General features: G+C 43.1%; 1 protein-coding gene across 1 annotated transcript; it reads left to right on the plus strand.

Moving 5' to 3' along the window:
- Positions 1-3,662: 3,662 nt before the first annotated feature.
- ccdc18 (coiled-coil domain containing 18) lies at positions 3,663-21,238 on the plus strand (the record flags this gene model as incomplete). The annotated part of the gene is made up of 23 exons (XM_083889515.1): positions 3,663-3,782; positions 5,085-5,191; positions 5,487-5,615; positions 5,816-5,912; positions 6,006-6,127; positions 6,240-6,507; positions 6,619-6,706; positions 6,858-7,075; positions 7,164-7,274; positions 7,620-7,751; positions 7,989-8,123; positions 8,267-8,344; positions 8,471-8,587; positions 8,703-8,870; positions 10,675-10,817; positions 11,817-11,980; positions 12,153-12,366; positions 13,239-13,338; positions 13,432-13,569; positions 14,224-14,364; positions 15,203-15,340; positions 19,778-20,200; positions 20,543-21,238. 23 exons carry the CDS (start codon positions 3,663-3,665, stop codon positions 21,236-21,238), a joined length of 4,047 nt encoding a protein of 1,348 aa, XP_083745641.1.
- Positions 21,239-22,716: the final 1,478 nt, after the last annotated feature.

Raw genomic sequence — 22,716 nt, forward strand, 5'->3', positions numbered from 1 at the left:
AATGATGCACTTGGATTTTTGCTTTTACACTAATGTTAATCTTGTAAACCTTGTAGTCCTTGCGCTCAGGATGTGCCCAAAAACAAAACTGTAATGCATAGGCCAGCATTTGAAGGGAGGTTTTGAAGTGTTGTTTACTGTGTTTTTGGTCAGTATTTTTATATTAGGTCCTCAGTTTTTTACATTTCATTGGGGGCTATTATGTATAAATAAGCTGTAGTACATTTTCACTGCTACACTTGCTTGTTTAAACTGATACAGAAATTAGTCACTGGATAACTGCTGTATGAGATGAATAATTAGTTAGAACTGCTCTCTTCCTTTAGAGATGTTTTGGTTAAAATGGACAGAATTGTTTGACATTGATACCTCCTTACTGTACGAATGTTTTCGGCACATTTAAAGCTCTCCTCTGTTCAGTCAGTGTCTCAGTCCACACGTTGCTGACACTGACCTCCAGCAGGCTTCTGCAGCCAAAGAACCTATGTGTTTTTTTTCTCTTGAGATTCTTATTTCATTTTTACACATCATCATTATACCGTCTGATATGTTGTTTCCAAACCTGTTTTGTTAAAGGATAAATAAAAGCAGATATTTTTAAATGTTTTGTGGATTACCGTGTGCTTTATTGGTCCTTAGCTAATGTTTAAGTCTGGAGCCTCCTCAGAGTCAGACAAAGATTTATTGAATGAACTTAACTGAAGAGGGTCAAGTATGCATGCAAGATAAATACTTAATCTAGTGGAACAGTGAGGTAAGTATGTAGTAAAAAAAAAAGGCATATATTGCTGAATATTTCATGATTTATTTTTGTGTAGTTTTGGGGTGTTTTTTTGTGGAAATCCAATATTTTTCATCACTTTTTTCTATAGTTGTGGAGTAATTTAATTGATCAAATTATGTTTTCTGATGTATGCTGCGATGCAAGCTGGGGACTGATAACCCCTGGGCTGGGTCACCTGGGTGAAGGTGTATGATGTTTTCACCGACCTGAAACACCCGTTGACCTCAGGATCATCTGAAGATGCATCCCAACACTTCTTTTAATACATAGATGTATTTTATTTCTTATATTTTATATTTACCAAACTGCCCAGTTTGGGGGTCAGTCAAGTGTTCCCACCTGTTTATAAATGAAAAGACTAAAAAGAGATCCTTGTACAGCTGATAGTTCTGTAACTTTTTGTGTCAAATAATATTGTTTTTATATATATATATAATTTTTTTTATTCCCTCAGGAAAATTGGGTCACATTTTTGTAAATGTACATTTGTAAACTAATTAAAATTAACTAACCTAAATTAACAAATATACAATAAAACCAATATAATGATTGTTATGCTGAAGCTACATTCTTACATGTGCAAACGATACTATTGTTACTTTTACACTAAATGTTTTTAAGTGACAGAAACTAAACGCGCCGTTCTTCGCGGCCACTGTAGTTGACAGCCCTCCTCTACCAATCACTTCACTGAAATAGTCCTCCATCCAATCAGAAAACGGGTTGTTTGGGCGTAGGCGGGGCTTAAATACAAACACTTCTGCACCAACGTAGTGAGATTTGTCGATGTCGAGGTGAGAGTTACAAATACGTGTTGTTTAAGCGTTTGTAGCTACAGAACGACAACATTGACATTCAATTAATGACTCAAACCGCCGGGTTGATGGAAGCACTTGTCTGAAGTAGGATAGTGTTAACTAGTTAGCCACCTGTTGATGCGGCGATTTCTGTTTACATTTAGCTACCCTCTCTGTGCTAGCTAGTTAGCTACTTTGCTGTAATCACACCTGAGTAAAACGTCCACTACGCCTCATCTTCGGCTTTATTCTCCTTTAAAATGAGTCACACAAGTGGCTCGATGGACTGAACGCTAACATCGGTAAATTACGGCGTGTTTTTGATTAGCTGGGGGAGTCGACATGCTCTCTCAATCTCAAATTCAGCGTGAAAGAACGATGAAAGTCTTCACCGAGATGTGGCCGGTGTGAGGAATCAACGTCGAAACTGTGAGACACAAAGTGAGGTGAGCTAACTGAGACTGACACCAGCTGTAGACTGCTTCAATAGCACTTTAGGTGTTTATAGATAAACCCGCAGACATTATTTGATGACGCAACAATCCTCCTCCTCACCATAATGAATCTGGGTCATGATGTCAGTCGATGTTTTTCTGCACTCTCAGTGGCAGGGCTGTAAAGTAAATAGTAACACTAATGTATAACTTTATTTATAGACTCATAAAATGCATACAGTATATACACAACATAACACACACCTTAGTCACAATAAACAATACCACAACTGTATATAAATCCCCTCAATAAAAACTTCCAAATCCCCTCAATAACAACTTCTCATGGCAGAGCTCTTGAGCTGGTGACCAGTTATGAGTATCTGGGATTTGTTATTGATGGGGAGCTATCTTTCAAAGAGCATGTTAGAAATCTGGTTTCTAAATTAAGGGTCAAGCTCGGCTTCTTTTATAGAAACAAGTCTTGTTTCTCCCTCAGATCCAGGAAGCTCCTTATATCTGCAACGTTCTTACCACTACTTGATTATGGTGATGTTGTGTACATGTGTGCCTCTAACAGCTGTCTACAGTCTTTGACACCAGTCTATCATTGTGCTCTGAGGTTCATCACTGGCTGTAGTCGCCTCACTCATCACTGTGAACTGTATGCTAATGCTTCCATGTCTTCCCTGTCTGTAAGACGCTACACACACTGGATGACTCTGGTCTATAAGGCTCTTCTTGGCTTGGTCCCTGCTTATTTAAGCACTTTTCTTCAGAGCACCAGAAGCCACTACGCCTTGCGTTCAAATGACATTTTGCACTTGTCTGCTCCACGTGTTCGGACCGAAATGGGGAAAAAAACTTTCAGTTTCTCTGCCCCTGCTGCTTGGAATACTCTCCAAACTGAACTTAAAATGCCGGCTTTTATTTCATTAGGAGCTTTCCGCTCCATCTTAAAAGACAGACAACAGAAATCCTTTGAACAGTGCCTATGTTCTTAAATCGTTACTGTGATCACAACTGCACTTTATGTTTATCTAGTTGCAATTTTATATTTCAATGTCTTGTTTTGTAAATGTTGCATTTCCTGCTTCTTATTTAACTTGTGATGTGTGCTGCTGCCTTTCTTGGCCAGGTCACCCTTGTGAAAGAGATCTTGATCTCAATGGGTCTTTTATCTGGTTAAATAAAGGTTAAATAAATAAAATAAAAAGTATAAACATTACTGATAATATATAACTGAAACAGCATTACTTCCCTATATACATTTTTATACACAGTACTTGCTATGGTAAGTATTTATGTGATGTTTAGGGTTTTTGGATCATTAAGGATTTTACATGCACCGAGTAGACCCTTAAAAAATGAAATGCATTATTTATATTTCAGGGTTTTTTTGTTTTTTTTTCACAAAACGTGTTCTGATACTCTAAACAAAATAATCCCTGACTACCTGGATTGTTGTTATACTGCATGTATGCATGTATGTAAATGTGTGCACAATAAGCTGTGTTTGGTAGAGATTGAAAAATATTTGTACCAGATATTTGGCATCAATAAAAGCTAATATTAAAAACCCCATCACACTCTTCTTCAAAAACACATTTTTTACCCTGTTTTCAGTCCTCTTCAAAGTGCAAAGACATGGAGTCCATTTCGTTGAGGAAGAAGACGAGCTGTGTACGTCAGGAGAACGCACGCCTTTCCATGCAGGATGAGCAGCTCTTCAGTGACCTTGATACTTTGCAGTATTCCAAGTCTCAGGTATGACCACATCCATACACAACTGCTTTGTGTGAATAAAGATGTTGCATTCTTTAAACACTGCATTTTGTGCTTTGTGATTGTTTGTTAACCTGAATTGAATGTACTATACTTCTCCATTCAACTTTTTGTATTGTTTGCTATCCAAATGTCAAGAGAATTTCCACAAATAAGATAATAAGTGTTTGAGTAACCAAATGCAGGCTATGGCTTTCATTAACCTCCGCCAAGGAGGTATATGTTTTCGCCGGAGTTTGTTTGTTTGTCTGTCTGTCTGTTTGATAGTTAGCAACATAACTCAAAAAGTCACGGACGGATGTGGATGAAATTTTCAGGAAATGTCTGTAATGGGACCAGGAACAAGATAACATTTTGGACATGATCTGTAGATGCTATCATTGGCAACACTCGCCGTCTGACCATAACGTTTTCGCTGGTTACAACACTCGCTGTCTGACCCAGGCATGCCTGCAGGGTGTATTTTGTAGGCACTGAGCTGCCTTGGCGGAGGTCTGCGCTCTCCGAGTGCTTTTCTAGTTTATCATGGATTCTACGTGTAAAAACGGATGAATCTGCTATAGACCTAGACTGCTGGGGGAATTCCTGTGGTGCACTCACATTCACTCTCTCACACTCAGGGTATGAATATGACTTTATTATATATCATTAACCTTGTTCTTTCTCTCCCTAGTTTGTTTTTTTCATTCCTTTCTTCTCTCTCTCTCTCTCTCTCTCTCTCTCTTGCAGGTTCCAGTTTCGAGGCTGCTGTTATGATTGTTATCATACATGTCATCACCATTATTATTATCATGCTATAATTAAAAGTTGATATCAGTATAGTTTTATCAACAATTTCTGATGCTGCTTGTATAAATGACATTGTAGTTCTATAAACATCTCATCACTGACTCCAACTGTCCTGTAACTTATAACTTGATACAATTGTTCCTGCTCTCTTTCTTGTGTCTCTACCTCCTCTCCATCTTGTCCTTTCTGTCCCCCACCTTTCCTCTGTCCCCCAATTTTCCTTTGTTAAAAGGGAGTGTTTTCTAACTCTGCCTAGTTTTTGCTCATTGTGTGAATTGTTGGGTTTCTCTGCTCTGCGTGATGTTGTCTGTGTACAGTGCCTTGAGATAATTATAATGTTATGATTTGGAGCTATACAAATAAAATTGAATTGCATTGAATCATCTGTACCTCTTGAATTGAAAGTCATACCAATGTAATGTTTAAGTATTAAAATATATGTGACTTGAATAGAAACTGTATTGATTCTATATGTTGTACGTGCCTTCTTCCCAGGTCCACCTCAGAGGCTCCAGAGTTGTGGCTGAAGGAAGCATGGCCGTCATGAGTGCGCAGATTTGTCACCTTGAAGAGGAACTGGAGGCTAGGACCACAGCATTAAAGTAACGTCATGACCTATACATAGATATCTTCAGATGTAACTGTTTATGTAATTGTAATGGAAATTTCAAGCCTGTTTACATTCACTGAACACTGACTGTGTGTCAAGTTTATATAATACTATAGTGCTCTGGGGCATCGTGCTGCTCTTCATTACATCATCGATACACGTTAGGCTTTTGAAATTTACTTTTAACCTTCCTGTTTTTCAATCATTAAAATGATTACACTAACGTCTTATTGCATCTGGTGACTTGACTAATATTTTAATGACCCATTCTTGTCTGTGTTTCCCAGGACAGCAGAGCTTCAGGCTGAATATAGCAAGGAAGAAGCAGCCAATAATGAAATTGTGCTGGTGACACTCACTGAAGAGCTGAGCGCGCTCAAAGAAGAACTGGACAACAAAACGGCCATGGGAAAACGGTGATTTATCTGGACTTAACCTCCCTCTTTTCATATTGTTACTGTACATAACAATACAGTTTACAGTCATTACAGTTTTAAGGTTGATAATGACTGGAATTCCTTATGAAACTGATCTACATCAGACCTTGAGCTGCTATAGCCCACGTCTTCTTTTGAGTTTGATATCTTCTTACTTTGTTCTCCTCTATCCCTTCCAGGGCTGAGCAACAACGGAACCAAGCACTTGAAAATGCAGAGAAACTCAAAGAAGCATTAAAAGAGTATAAGGCCACACTTTCCATTAAACTCAAGAGGGTAAAAATAAATCATGTAATTATTCACCCATGTGTGTTATTGTGTGAAGTGACATATTGTTTTGAATGTTGATAACAAAATTGTGTTTTTTAGGTGATGGAGAGTGAGAGCAACCTAAAAGAGAGCCTCATCGAGTGTGACAGAGAAAAAGAAGAGGTGGAGAGAAAGTGCACAGTGTTGCAGAGAGAAAAGGCAGAGCAGAGCCAAACAATGAGGTACACCATGGACACACAAGTATCTATGTGAAAAATCTCAAATGAATCATCATCAATCAAATCTTTATACATTTAGTTGATATGTCGAACCCCTCCATATTCTGCCTCACAGTCAGCTGAAGGAGGAGGTGAAGAAGGCTAAGTGTTTGGCCGCTGAGCGCTCAGACCTTCGGAACCAGCTGGAAGAGTCCAGACAGAAGATCTCGCTTCTCGAACGGCAGGTTGCGGAGCACAGAGCAGAGTGCAAGGAGCTGGTCTCTCTGCGCAGGGAGCTGGAAAAGCTGCGAAGTCTGACCCTAAGTCAAGAGCAGAGGGTGGCCCAGAGCCAGGCAGAGCTGTCGAGCCTGGAGGCAATATTGGCCCTGCTACATCTACGAGAGGTGAATGTCACATGGTTTTGTACACACATACAATATTTGTCACTGTTTTTAGTACCGTAGTGAGTGTCTTGTGCAAGATATGATGTTTTTACTGGTGTAATTTTATATCAGGGCACTTTAGGGCCATTCTGTTCCAAACCCTGCATGTTGCCCCCAGTGGACTACTCAGGGACTGCACACTTGCTGAAACTACAGCCAGGTAACAACAATCATGTAATTTACAATGATTAGCCACACTATTAAAACAGATTACGGGGTTATTATTGTTTAGAAATACGTGTTTGTAATGCAATCATTAAGAAGGCAAAACATAGATTTATCCCAGACCTTTTTTTCTTGGATCTTTGCAGGTGAAGGTTACCAGCAGCTGTTGCGGGTGCTGCAGTCGATGGAGGCTGAGCGAACTAAACGGAGCAGCCTGGTTGAGCGGCTTCAGGAGCGACTGAGCAGAGCCCAGGAGGAGATCTCCTCCCTGCAGAGCTCTATGGCACAGAGAGCCTCCCACTACCAAAGTATCCACACAGAGCTGCTGGGCAAAGTCAGCCAAGCCTCTGACACAGAGAAAGAAGTAACCTTTTTTTTAATCAAGAGAATAATTAATTGTTTTACAAGTTGTTTTTCTCAACAGCAATTTTTCTGTCTGTGTTTCACCTCAGTTGAAGAGAAAGAGTGCACGTGTGGCAGCGCTGGAGAAGCAGTTACAAGAGAAAACTTCTGCCTACAGTCAAGCTGCACTGAAAAACACTGAGCTAGAGGATCAGCTTCTGGTATAACGATCACTTTACAACCTCTTCAATGTTGTCTTCTGTATGTGTTCCCTGTAAACAGAGAAAACCCCCTGCACAGACAACAAACATGAATGTGCTGCTTGGTTGCAGGAACAAAATTATAAGCATAGAAGTGAAAAATCACTGCATTCGTCAGAGCTCACGCAGAGCTGAGTGAACCCCAGTGAATCTTCCAAGAGAAACTGGCTGTTCACGAATCAATAAAACAAAGTAAAGTCATTTCAATGTGTCTTTTCACGTTGATGCTTCAAGTTTATTTTCACAGTCACCATATATTCTGGAGCAGTCTCTGTCTTTTACACTTTTCTTTTTTCCCAAACTCAGGAGAAGACCAACACTCTTCAACACTATCAGACTCTGATGACCAAGAAGCAGAGGGAGTATCAGCAGTCTTTGGACAAGTGTAAAAAATCCCAGTCTCAACAGTGGACGGAGCAACAGCACAGGATCGAAATGGTGCCATGTTTACACTTTATTTAATTTAGATTCTATTAGAAAACAAATTTTTCCATCAGAAACAATATCATTAATGTCAGCTATGCTTTTGAATGTCATTTGGACCACAGATGTTTTCCTCTGATGTGCTAAAACACCACAGGCTATGACCCGATTTTTTTAGTACAGCAATGCCTATTCTTGCGTGTCATCACTTTTGTGTTTGTATTATCTAACAGTGTTTTCTCTCTTTTGCAGTTGCAGTTGTCTGTAGAAGAAGCTCAGTCTAGGGTGTTAGAAATAGAGCAGGAGTTTTGTTTATGCCAGAGGGAGAGAGACGAAGCTCAGAAATGTGCCGTCTCGCTGCAGACCACTGTGGAAGAGCTCACACAAGTAAGGGCACTTCCTGTGTGCGTCTACTCACCTACTAACTCCCCAAATCATTAAATGATGACATTCTTATATTAAGATGCAACTGTTATTTGTACGTTATACTTTTATCATATATAAACAATTGGATCATGCTTTGATTTCAGCAGAAGCAGGTTGAAGTGCGATATAAGGACGAGCTGCTGCAGAGTTTTAAAGAGCAGGCAGCACAGTCTGCTTCTAAGGTCTGTACAAAGAATGGTTGGCCACTGACGAACACAGATAACCTAGTTTGAACTTAACAAAAACACATTCCACCATAATATATTCATTCATGTGCAAGAACAATCTATGATTTGTCCGTGCATCAGGTGTATGAGCTCCAGTCGTCTCTGGCAGCGTGTCGAGAAGAGCTGACCTCGTACATGCAGCAGACTGAAGATGCAAAGAGGAACAATGAGAGTCAGCTGCAAAAGAACATCGGCAAGGTACTGGTATGATTACAATAAGGATCTTTTAACTTTGAGAAATCCAGATATACGCTTTAATCTGTGTTCTTCCCTGCTCTCCGGTGATCATTAATACGTATGTCTCCCTCTTCAGGTGTCCTCTCTGCAGGAGAAGCTCCACAGCGCCGGTCTGGTTTGTCAGAGATCCAGTGAGGAGAACATGCAGCTGCAGCTTTCTCTCCAGCAGCAGCAGACCATGCTGAGTGAGAGCACTGCCCGCATCTCTGAACTCGAGGACAGTCAGAGTCAGCTACAGAGACGGGTAATAAATAATAATAATAATGATAATAATAATAATAATAATAATAAATATTTAAAGCTGCAAACAGCATTAGTGGGTCCTCTATTACTTTTTGAAATCTCAAAATCTCAGAACTTCCATATAATCTATTGACATGTAGAAGTTGCAAAATGTTGCACAACAACAATATTCTGCATCAGCTGAGGCTTAAAAGCATATCCTCAAACTCAAAAGGCAGTTCATGACACTGTTGAACTCCCTACCATCTGACAAAAAACGACTTCAGTGTGACTTCACCAACCACCAGGGTGCAGAATTTCAGCTGTCTGTGCATGGAGAGATTTAAAATACATTTAATGGAAATAGAATTTGGTTATTAAAACCCAATTCTGGGAATTTGCAGATTGTAGAAATATTGGAAATTGTTGATCCGTTCATCCACCATGATAGTACATTTCTGTACAATTGTTTTTCAGGAATATTATTATTACATTTAGCCATTACTGTTGCCAAAACAACATTTATTTGGTCTTGTATTTCAAGGCTGTTTGATGAGAATTAATCGGGGAGTCGGTGTAAAACTGAGCTGCAGGGCTCTTCCATTTTCTGGTTATTTATCCATCTAATTTGGGAGAGTTGCTTTCCCTTTGTGTTTGTTGTTTCTAACTCGCCAGTGTTGCATGGAACTCCTTTTCTTTATCCCAGTCATGCATTGTCAGGGTGGTTTAAAAGAGATGGCCTTTTGATTATACATTCTTGGAAAATACAGCATTGTGGCCAACTTTAACTCTCAAAATAATCAAAAGTCTTCATGGCATGGAAATTATGTTAATACTTAGCTGTACATTTGTGCTGAAAATGGTGTGGTCTAACACTTTATATGTTGTATATGTTTTTGAAGCCAGTTTAAGTCAACTTTTGCTTTATAATTGTGGAAGTGGCTGCCAAAAGAAATAAAGCATGCACACGGTTGGCAATAATACACATACTCATACTCTCACCAACAAGTTGTTCTCCATCCATGGAACTGCTGCTCACATGCCGTTTTATGCTTTTGACTCCATTCTGCACAAAAACACTAGACACTTTTGTTGTGAGTTTGGTTTTTGCTGGAAGGTGCGGCTTAAGGGAAGCTGCTGTTATGAAAAACAAAGTATTTTTTAACGGAAAAGAACAAAGAACAAACATTCAGCAGCCACCTTATTACGTATACAAGTTCAGCTGCTAGTTTACATAAATATATCATCAGACGTGTAGACATGGTGAAGACAACTGCGTGAAGTTCAATCAGAATGAGGAAGAAAGGTGATTTAAGAGACTTTGAATGTGGCCTGGTTGTTGGTGTCAGATGGAGTACTTGAGAAACTGCAGATCTTCTGTGATTTCTAAGGTTTACAAAGAAGTGTCTGTGAAAAAGAATACTTGCCAACCCTCTGATATTCTCTGCTCAGACTGCTAATTACCTTCAGGTTACTTGTGGTAAATTTACATTGTTGCATGAAGGGAAACTGCTTCCTTAGCTTGTAATTGCATTTTTAGTTCGGCAGATTATAGCTGCTGTTTGTAATTTCTGTTCTTCACAACACATGGAGCACAAAGATCTCCATTCAGTAAGCAGGACTGTGTGAGGACAGATAGTAATATCGAGCCTCTCTGAACATGTTGGTTTTAAGAAAAACTAATTGTCTAAAGCGCACTTCACTAAACACTCTCAGTACTATATAGAGTAGAATACAATACTATTATAGACCTGGAGCATGTGTCTTGTGCGTTTTTTAGTCATCTGGAAAATAAAGTTGGAACTCAATGCTGTGACTGTGCTTAGGTGTCGAGTCTGGAGCAGGAGCTGGAACGAGCACGGGCTTCTCTGTTGGAAGAGGTGAGGAGCAGAGAGCAGGATGCTCTGGAGAGAGACCAGAATCAGCAGGCGATAAACCAGCAGAACACTCAACTGTCTGAAACTGTCACGTAAGAACACCTGCACACACGGAGACTGTGGACCATGGTCTAAACTAGAGCTGAAACAATCACTCCATTACTAAGTTAATAGTCAACTGTTTTGATAATCGAGTCATCGGTTTTAAGCTTTTTTCATTATTAAACTTAGATTTCTGATCGCTTCAGCTTCTTAAATGTGAATATATTCTTCAATTCTTGTGGAAACACTGACAGTCTAACTTAGGTGAGGATGTGCCCTCGTGTGTAATATCCTTGTGCACAAAGAGACATTGAGGGGACGAGTCTGATGATGATGATTAATTATTATTTTTGTGGCTTTTAAACACGTTGAGACCATAAATATCATTGCTCCTATAACAGTGTTGTTATTTAACTCCAACTATTTCAAAATCCCACTGCACATTCATCCAAATGCAGTGTCACGTTATGCAATGTCACAGTTATTTAATGCTATTTATGTGAAGATTTTGTAACTGGGGTTTTTTTTTCCGGGTGTCCTTCTTGACCTGATGCACAGACAATCAAATGCCTCGACTGTCTTTGGGGAAGTCTTATGATTACACCACATTCCATGTGTCTCCAGGCATGAAGCAGCCCTCCCCTACCCATGATTGTGGATATATATATAAATGAGGATCTAGCTTCTTGAAAACTGGGAGTTCTCACTCAGTGTTGAATCGTCTGAGTGGCTGCTGGTTGCTTCATTTTTCTGAAGTTACTGTATTACAGGCTTCGGGAGGAACAGCATGCTACTTTTTTAAACGCACTATCAAAAAGGTGTTTTATTTAGCTCTATTCAGCTGCTGTGATTAGTTTTTTGGAGGCTTCTGCATCTTTCTAATTTGCTCTGAGACTACGATGGGAGCCTTGCTCACAATAAGGTGGGATACTGGGGCTGTGCTTTTCTGTCTTGTTCATGCAGCTCATGCTTTCCTTTGGTTTCTTTTACTGTTTCTTTTTTAATGTGTGAAATATTGCTGATTATGCTTGTGTATTTTTACTTTTTAGCCATATAACAGCAGACATGGTCAAGTTTCGCGGGGAGCTGGTGTCTAAAGAGTCGGAGCTGCAGCGTCTGAGGAGGGATGTCTTCACCAAGGTTTCTCAGATCAAACACATGGAGGAGAGCCTGCAACAAACAAAGAACAAACTTACCAGCAAGAGTGACATGGGTATGTTTTGTAATTTTGTATTCTACATTCTGCAGATTTTATTAACATGGTTTTTATCAGATGATACACTGGGATGAATTATCTCTAAATCCTCATGAGATGTTTAACACATACAAGTTATCTTTGCTTTCAGTCACTTATTTATTTATTGCCCTCTTCTCGTCCCATGCAGTCGTGGATCTGGAGGAGAAGCTTCATCGCTGCGAGGCAAACCAGCTCAACTCTGTCCAGCGGGTCCAACTCCTGGAGGGACAGCTGCAGACGGTGCAGGGAGAGTTGACCGACACGCTGGAGCAGCTACTGCAACTCAAAGACATTCTGCAGAGAACACAAACTGTTGCGGATGAGCGACAGGCCTGTGTGGAAACACTGACCGTCCAACTTAGGTGAGGATGTGCCCTCGTGTGAAAAATCCTTGTGCACAAAGGGACATTGAGGGGACGAGTCTGAGACGGAGATGATTTGCACATGCTCACAGTTTACGCCCCAAGACACAAGCCCTGTCAATGAGTGGCCTTGTTAAAGGCTCACACTTTACTGACTGTATATCATCTAAAAAAAAGAAACAGCTAATTGTTATTGTCATGTTGATATAATGGCATTTGTGTATATTTTTACTGGAGAAATGCTTTGAGATTTAATATATATTGATGTAAATTTCTGTTTATTTTTATTTTTTTACTATCCGTTGTGGAACTTATGTCATTTAATTTGTTGTGACATGCTGTGGTTTGTTATGTAATGTTCCTTTTTTGATAAAACAAAGATAATGTTTATATACACATATCAATCAATTGTGTGCAGCTACAGTACATCAAGCACTCAAATTGGCGTCATGGATTACATTTTTATTTACCATTAGTCACCTCATCCATGACTGAGATTGTCCACGTTGTGTAATCAGGAGAGAACACAATGAGCACACAGTGTTGTGTATAAGCAGGTTCACTCACATGCTGTAAAGGCCATAGCCGTTCAAGTGTTCAACAGCTGTCATGATATAGTTTCAGCCCCTCTAGCAAAAACCACTAAAATAAGTTCACCAGCGTTGATATAGTAAATAATCTCAATGAGGTTAATCTTGCACATAAACAAGTTGAAATAAATGTGTATTATTTGGCCGTGTGAGAATCAAACACAGTTAATTCTGCCTCACAAAAAGACTTCCAGTGTTGTCTCTTTGAATTTTGTTCACTAAATATTGATCAGAGAGATGTCTGATAAAGTGTTGAATAAAAGTGTTTGTGTGGCTTCACAGTGACGCCCAGAGGGAGTTGCAGGAGAGAACTCACGAGGTCTTAGACATGGACAATGCACTGAAGGAAAGACAGGGGGAGCTCCAACAGAGAGCACAGCTGGTACGACTCACAGACACAGTACATTGTGATTTAATTAGCATTTTTTTATTATGAGTATTTTTTCTTTTTTTACCTGGACCTTTTGTTTCTCAGCTGGGCCAACTGGACGTGGCGATCAGAGAGCACAAGCAGGAGATGGAGAGGAAGGTGGAGTCTCTGCAGCAGAGCCTTGAAAGCAGAGAGAGCGAGCTGAGAGATGCTCAGAGAGAGCTCACAGACAGAAACACCAAGGTCAGCAGCAGTCACAGGAAAAGAAGAAACGCTTTTAAATTCAAACTAAAATGTGTTGAAGTGTTTTAAATAATACATCAACATACAATTAATTGAAAAATTGTATTAAATGGGGAAATTTAAATATATTTATAATAATTCAAATTGACAGAAAGTTTGTCAGCAATTGGATTTGATTGTAAAATACAAACCAAAACTGTTTATTAAATTTGCCTTTTCCAAGGCTTTAATCAGGAGCTATTTTCAGTAAAGGTTTTTATCATTAAAGCCCTTGGTTACTATCAGTTTCTATATAAAAAATGAGGAAACAATATGCTGATATGATGTCCTGATCAAACACGGCAAGTTAATTATAGATGGTACAATATTTGTAAATGTTTGCACAGTATGATTGCATTTGATTTATCCTCTGTCTTCATATAATTAACAGGTAACAGGTTTCATCATATAACAGTTACAAAAATGCTTTTTTTTTTTCCAAACCAGCGCATCCTGGTCGTTGTGAGGAAAATCCAGAGAAGCATAGATTTAGTCCAGAGCAGTTTTTCCAAATTAATACATGTATTCCCTCCTTGCCTGAAAAACGACATGTTGTAACATAGATCATTAAAACTGTGGGCTTGTGTCTGTGTGTGTTTGTCTGTGTGTTGTTAGGAGTCTCAGGAGCTGCGTGTGTGTCACCAGAAACTTCACAATGTGCTACAAGAGCTTGCAGAGAATCGACTTTGCTGTGACAGCTCTCTGGACATTTTGTCCAGAGAGCTGAATGCCACCAAGCTGCAGACCAAGGAGAAGGTAAATATTGAATGACATTAATCTCTTGCATCTGCCGAACAAAGCACAGTTTTACATTACAAGTTTTATGTAGTGTACATAAGGTCTCCAAAGTCAGCTGTCATGATTTATTTTAAGATTTTATTATAAAAACATGTGCGCATGTGTGTGATGTGAATGGGAATGTTATGTCCCCTTGTGAGAACTTGAGGAAAACGAAGGAACTGAGTAAAAAAATATATATATATTTTATCAGGGAACAACAGTGGCCTTCACACACCACAAAGGATATAAACATCTCTTACAATTCTCTCCACTCTTCCACAGTTTCTGTCATTGCCTCTTCCTTAGTTGGTTTATTTGAGTATTAGTGTCGTTGGCGTCTCCTCCAAATTTCAACGAAACGCATCCATTCAGGCTGCTGTAGAAACATGGCAGCAGCGGGTGATAGGCAGCTTCCATAAAGGAAGGCTAGTGCCTAAAGTGCATGTACGTACATTGTATAAAAGGCTTATTCTATGTAGTCAAAACACACAATTAATCAATAATGCCCAACATAAAAACAAACAACCAACAGTCTGTGAAATTACTATTTATGTGTGCATGAAATTACACATACACAGCCAGCTCTGAGCAGTTACCAGTATACACAGCATGAAAGCATCAAACTGGCCTCTTCCATGCTGATTACTATAACTACTGCACACAGTGTGGGGGGCGGTGCCAGGCTGAGGACGGTAAACACAACTTGGCAGGGTCAAATAGACTCTACTTGGCATCTGCAGGGTAAATGATTATATGTGAATATGTGTACTTTGCAAAGCATTGCTTCCTTCTTCCTGTGTCTGTGTCCGTGCAGGAAGTCTGGCTGTGTGAGGTGAAGGAGGAGCTGGCTCGGAAGGAGGCTCACTGGCTGAGGGAGGAGGCCAGGCTGCAGAGCACCATCACCTCTTTGGAGCAGGAGATGGAGCTGGAGAAGAAGCAGCACAGCAAGGAGGTACCGTAGTCACAGAGGCTTCAAAAACACATGCCATCCATCTCATGCACATATCAAAAGTAATAGATCTGGCTCACATCTGGCATTGACATCTTTGCTGGGTGATCAGAGTGCACAAAGTACAGATCTGGAGGCTCTCATTCTGTCCTGAATGCATCGTCATATCCAGTCACAAAAACCTCTTTCAGACCACATTCTTGAGCTGAATGCATTTAATCCTCAGGACACCTTAGAGACTGCTGCCACAGCTGACCGTGTCTGACCACCTGTAGTTTCACAGCATGTTTCATGCTTATCAGCACTAATATTATATAATATTAATTTAGTTGCATCACACACGAACATGCTGACACATGCGACTAGTAAGACTTGTTAAAAACATTGTTTTCTGATTGGTGAAGACAAACTGCTGAGTGCTGTTGAGAAACTTCGGCAGTTCTGCATGTTCTTGGTTTTAGTTCATATTTATTATCTCAATGATGAGGCTGTGATTTGACAGCAGCACTCTAATAGAGTATCATAATGTGTCCACCCTTGAATTCCTGTCAGTGAGCCGTCTGTGATGTACTTATGGATCGGTGTCTCTGTTCATCACGTTTGCTCCTTTGTGTCTGTTTCTTTTCCTCTTTTGTCTTTTTAAATGTCACCAGCACTGTGAGAGTTCCTTTTTTTTACTTGAGTTTCTTTTTATCACCGCATTTCTCACAGAAGATCGGATGACTGACATCTCACTTCCTTCTGATATTTTCAGTCCAGTGTATAACATTCAGGAGAGTAAATTGGCAGATATTACATTTTAATGTCGGCCAGGCCTTGCTTTAATCTTGTGCTGCCATGTTTTCACAACAGCCTAAACAGAAGCATGGTGTACATTTTTTTATCCATCCATCCATCCATTTTCTACCGCTTATCCGGGGCCGGGTCGCGGGGGCAGCAGTCTGAGAAGGGACGCCCAGACCTCCCTCTCGCAGGACACTTCCTCCAGCTCTTCCGGGGGGACCCCAAGGCGTTCCCAGGCCAGCCGGGTGACGTAGTCACTCCAGCGTGTCCTGGGTCTTCCTCTGGGTCTCCTCCCGGTGGGACATGCCCGGAACTCCTCCCGAGGGAGGCGTCCAGGGGGCATCCGATTCAGATGCCCGAGCCACCTCAGCTGGCTCCTCTCGATGTGGAGGAGCAGCGGCTCTACTCCGAGCTCCTCCCGGGTGACAGAGCTCCTCACCCTATCTCTAAGGGAGCGCTCCGCCACCCTGCGGAGAAAACTCATTTCAGCCGCTTGTATCCGGGATCTTGTTCTTTCGGTCATAACCCAAAGCTCATGACCATAGGTGAGGGTAGGAACGTAGATTGACCGGTAAATCGAGAGCTTTGCCTTTCGGCTCAGCTCCTTCTTCACCACAACGGACCGATACAACGACCGCATTACTGCGGCCGCTGCACCGATCCGCCTGTCAATCTCACGCTCCATCCTTCCCTCACTCGTGAACAAGACCCCAAGATACTTAAACTCCTCCACCTGAGGCAGGATCTCTCCACTGACCCGGAGGGAGCAAGCCACCTTTTTCCGGTCGAGAACCATGGCCTCGGACTTAGAGGTGCTAATTCTCATCCCCGCCGCTTCACACTCGGCTGCAAACTGCCCCAGCGCATTCTGGAGTTCCTGGTTCGTAGGAGCCATCAAGACCACATCATCTGCAAAGAGCAGAGATGGAATCCAACCGCTCCCGAACTGGACCCCTTCCGGCCCCCGGCTGTGCCTAGAAATTCTGTCCATAAAAATAATGAACAGAACCGGTGACAAAGGGCAGCCCTGCCGGAGTCCGACATGCACTGGGAACAAGTCTGACTTACTGCCGGCGATGCGAACCAAGCTCCTGCTCCGGTCGTACAGGGACCGCACGGCCCTTAGCAAAGGGCCCCCGACCCCATACTCCCGGAGCACCCCCCACAGAATGCCACGAGGGACACGGTCGAAAGCCTTCTCCAAGTCCACAAAACACATGTGGACTGGTTGAGCAAACTCCCATGAACCCTCGAGCACCCTGCGAAGGGTATAGAGCTGGTCCAGTGTTCCACGGCCAGGACGAAAGCCGCATTGTTCCTCTTGAATCCGAGGTTCGACTATCGGCCGAACTCTCCTCTCCAGTACCCTGGAATAGACTTTCCCCGGGAGGCTGAGGAGTGTGATCCCCCGATAGTTGGAACACACCCTCCGATCCCCCTTTTTAAAAAGAGGGACCACCACCCCGGTCTGCCATTCCAGAGGCACTGTCCCCAACCGCCACGCAATGCTGCAGAGACGTGTCAACCAGGACAGCCCTACAGCATCCAGAGACTTAAGGTACTCAGGTCGGATCTCATCCACTCCCGGTGCCTTGCCACTGGGCAGCTTCCTAACCACCTCAGTGACTTCAGCTTGGGTAATGGATGGGTCGACCCCTGAGTCCCCAGCCTCTGCTTCCTCTGGTGAATGCGTGTCAGTGGGATTGAGGAGATCCTCGAAGTATTCCTTCCACCGCCCAACGATGTCCCCAGTCGAGATCAACAGCTCCCCACCCCCACTGTAGACAGTGTTGGACAGTTTGCCAGAATCTCTTCGAGGCCGACCGGTAGTCCTCCTCCATGGCCTCCCCGAACTTTTCCCAGACCCGAGTTTTTGCTTCTGCGACTGCTCGGGCCGCCGTCCGCTTGGTCTGTCTGTACCTGTCAGCTGCCTCAGGAGTCCCTCGAACCAACCAGGCTCGATAGGACTCCTTCTTCAGCTTGACAGCATCCCTTACTTCCGGCGTCCACCACCGGGTTCGGGGATTGCCGCCACGACAGGCACCGGAGACCTTACGGCCGCAGCTTCGAACAGCCGCGTCCACAATGGAAGTGGAGAACATGGTCCACTCTGACTCAATATCTCCAGCTTCCCTCGGGATCTGGTCAAAGCTCTCCCGGAGGTGGGAGTTGAAGACCTCCCTGACAGGTGATTCCGCCAGGCGTTCCCAACAGACCCTCACAACACGCTTGGGCCTGCCAAGTCTGTCCAGCTTCCTCCCCCGCCAGCGGATCCAACTCACCACCAGGTGGTGATCGGTTGACAGCTCAGCCCCTCTCTTCACCCGAGTGTCCAAGACATGCGGTCGGAGGCCAGATGACACGACCACAAAGTCGATCATTGACCTCCGGCCTAGGGTGTCCTGGTGCCACGTGCACTGATGGACACCCTTATGCTTGAACATGGTGTTTGTTATGGACAAACCATGACTAGCACAGAAGTCCAATAACAAAACACCACTCGGGTTCAGATCGGGGAGGCCATTCCTCCCAATCACGCCCCTCCAGGTCACACTGTCATTACCCACGTGAGCATTGAAGTCTCCCAACAGAACTACGGAGTCCCCGGTTGGAGCACTTTCCAGTACGCCTTCCAGGGACTCCAAAAAGGGCGGGTACTCCGCACTGCTGTTCGGCCCGTAAGCCGAAACAACAGTGAGAGACCTGCCCCCCACCTGAAGGCGGAGGGACGCGACCCTTTCGCTCTGCGGGGAGAACTCCAACACATGGCGGCTGAGCTGGGGAGCTATAAGCAAGCCCACACCAGCCCGTCGCCTCTCACCTTGGGCAACTCCAGAGTAGTAGAGAGTCCAGCCTCTCTCAAGGAGTTGGGTTCCAGAGCCCAGACTGTGCGTGGAGGTGAGCCCGACTATTTCTAGTCGGTATCGATCCACCTCCCGCACAAGTTCAGGCTCCTTCCCCCCCAGCGAGGTGACATTCCATGTCCCCATAGCTAGGATTGTTGTCCCGCGATTGGGCCGTCGGGGCCCCCGCCCACGACTGCCACCCATATCACATTGCACCGGCCCCTTATGGCCCTTCATGTGGGTGGTGGGCCCACTTGAAAGGGCGCCCACGTCGCTCTTTCGGGCTGAGCCCGGCCGGGTCTCGTGGGCAAAGACCCGGCCACCAGGCGCTCGCCTGCGAGCCCCCCTCCCGGGCCTGGCTCCAGGATGGGGCCCCGGTAACGCCAGTCCGGGCGACGTACTCGTCTTGTTGTAGCATTTTCTCATAAGGGGTTAAGTGAACTGCTCTTCGTCTGATCCGTCACCTAGGACCTGTTTGCCTTGGGAGACCCTACCAGGGGCATTAAGGCCCCGGACAACGTAGCTCCTGGGATCATACGGATACTCAAACCCCTCCACCACGATAAGGTGCCAGTTCAAGGAGGGGTCATTTTTTTTTTTTTTTTTATTTTGAAGCAAAAACTTATAAGTCAAACAAAGAAGAATGAGACTGGTGAGTCTTCCATTTTCCGTCTTCCATTAAATGTCACTCATTCTTAGACACTGGACGGTTTTAATTGCTGCTGTTCTAACTTTGCTATAACAAGTGAATGCGGAATGTAGAGAAACAGGTTCGCTCTCATCACTCTGTATTCCGTCCCTCCCTGCACAGCTGGAGTCCCTGCAGCAGACTCGAGGTCAGCTCCTCAAAGTCTCTGAGCAGATCTCCTCCACCATGCGCTCCACCCAAGAGGATCTCACGTCTAAGCTTCAGCAGAGCCAGACCCAGCTGGAGCAGACCAAAGCTCTGCTGGACCAGACTAAGAGGGAGTTGGATCGAACCCAGAACCAAGCCAGTCTCCTTCAGACGCAGCTGGGCCAGAGCCAGAGCCAGCTCACGCAGGGTAAAACCCAGCAGGAGCAAAGCCAGATTCTCTACGAGCAGACCAGGACTCGGAACAAAGATCTCCATGCTCAGGTGGAGCAGCTTAGCATGCAGTTAAATCAAGCCAGAGTCCAGGTTTCCCAGCTCCAGTCTCAGCTGCAGGCCTGTCACAAGTCAATAGAGACCTCCAATGAGTCCATGGTCATCAAGGTAGAACTTGATATTATTATTCAGCATCTATTGTATTATTATTATTTGAGTATTATTTGAATGTGCATCCTTCATCTGAGTCATCATCATAACGAGACCAGGAGCAGATATACAACAATTGTGTCAAGTTCTAAGTTTATACAGGACAGTTTCTGTGGCAGTGGTAATGTTGCTGGGCGACACAAAATCTAAACACCACTGTACTTCGTCGTGTGCTGCTGATAGGCTTAATTGCCGTTGTGTGAATTCATGCGGCAATGCTTTGAATGCAACAGATATGTTTATATTTAAAAGTTACTTCCCACAGTCTTAATCAAAATGTTTGTTGTCATCTCCCTGCAGGAGTCCGAGGCGACGCGTCTCCAGGCTAAGATCTCCAGTCTGGAGCGAGCTGCTGGCCGTCAGAATTGTTACAATCACACACTCTCTCTTCCAGCTCTGCACACAGCCACACACTCTACACAACACTCCTCGTCTGCACACTCCCTTGCTTCCTCCCCCAGAAAGCCTCAATCAACCTCCCAGTCAGCTTCTCTTCACTCATCAGCGCCTGCTGACCCTTACCCTCACCTATCTGATCTATCTGAAACTCCTGACTGGCTGCAGAGCAGTAGCATCGACTCCTCCCTGGACCTTCCTCTCGGCCTGAAAGCAGTACTGAGGGAGGCACTGAGCAAGCAGCCATGGTCATCCTCCTCCTCCTCCTGCGTCTCCCCTCTCCCGGTAAAAGTGAACCACAGCTGGCAAGGCCTCAGCTCCGTGGAGGCTACAGTGCCCTCTGACCTCTCCTTCAACCCCCTCACTTACATGGTGGACAAACAAGAAGATGAAACCTCCAAAATGGAGGCTCCTTCGCTGCTGGAGGAAGGTGGTGAGCAGCTGGGTGAGTCGAGGAGGGAATCAGTGTGCACTCTGGTGGGTGAGGGAGAAGAAGGGGATGTGACTTCACTGACTGGGATGCTGAGGTTTGTTAATCAGACATTAGCGATGCAGGACGATCCTTCTTTATGGACCTCCACTGGTATTTCACAGAACTGACACACGGGTGAAACACAACTCTTCTGCTCTCACGCTTTCTTTCAACAAGAGCTTAATTGGCAGCTATGTTGATATTTGGTTTCTCATTTTTGTGTTTTTCTGAAGCATAAATGCAAAACATCCACTGGTTGGTTCTACAAAGCAGTCATTCTCTGCTCTTAACTACTTTATATCTCTATAAACTAAGTTATTTCAAGACAACGGCTTCAGCCTCATAATAGTTGTTTTATTGCTTTTTTCAGGTTCATGTCAGGTTAAACCAATAGCTGAAAAGTCATAGTCTGAAGTGGCCGAGCACAGATATGAAAGAGATGGTGTCTTTGACATACTTTACAATGAGGTGACAGTAAATATTTATGTTTGATATATTTAATGTGGATAAATCACGTCGGGCATAGATGCTGTTTTATTTTTTTTAAATATCCATAACAATAATTAAAGTATTTGCACTGGAAATTCCTCAAAGTTTAGTGTGGGTTTGATGAGTTTTGATTATCTGTTGCCTAGCAACAAGTTTTTTTTTTTTCCCAGAACTGTTTTTGCTGCATTTTTGAGAGCTGAACACTGATTGGTGAAGACAAATGTGACATCACGTTTTTCATTCTCAGACCCCGCCCATTTAAAACCACAGTGAAAAAACAGAAGTTATTTCAAACGACTTAATGTTTAACTCTTTCACATATAGGACACCAAAGGGACGAGATGTTATGTTACCACGGCGATGTCCGAGATGAGCAGCACTGTTTCCACTGTTTCTGAAGAAGTCCGTCTCCATAGCGTCTGTCGTCAAAATCAAGCTGTAATATTGTCAGTGAAGTAAAAGACGTGTGATTTGTCCAGTTCATGCGACCGTTGCTTGTCTTTTATTGTGTAGAATTTGTATTTCATGTTGTCTTTTCTCCTTACCAATATTTATATTTATATGTTTTTACATACTTTTAAATAAAACCTTTTCGTCTCTTGATTATTGTGTGCTGTGTTTGTCTGCCTGAGTGAGTGACCGACATATTTCTTCTTGTTCTCTAGAGAAATGAAAAACCCTGCTTTCTCTCTGTTCAGATGTTCCCATGCTGTTGTTGGTGGCTGGGGGCTCGTGTTTCCAGAACAACTGGCAGCTTCTTTGGCTCAGGACTGGCTCATTCTCAGTCTAATACAGACTCCAGCTGGTTAAATTAGATTCGGAGCTCTGCTCTCATGCAGTTACATAACAGGAATATTACACGTTTGGTCTGTCGGTCGTTTTAGTTTTTCCTCCTTTCTGCATTTTTTTTTTTATCCCTCAGATTAATATTCCAGAGACAAATGTTTAACTGTTAAAACTGTTTTGTTTTCATCTCTTAGTGAAGATCTCAACCTTGCTGTTCTCCTTTTCAGTGGTAGAATTTCAGGATGTTGAGAACACTGCTTTCGTGCAGAGGATGTGGTTCAGTCAGCGGTGTGTTGCGTGCTGTGCAGCTGTTCTCTAGTTCCTCCATGAA

This window comes from Microchirus variegatus, assembly GCF_963457635.1.
Source record: "Microchirus variegatus genome assembly, chromosome: 5".
NCBI classification, from domain to species: domain Eukaryota; kingdom Metazoa; phylum Chordata; class Actinopteri; order Pleuronectiformes; family Soleidae; genus Microchirus; species Microchirus variegatus.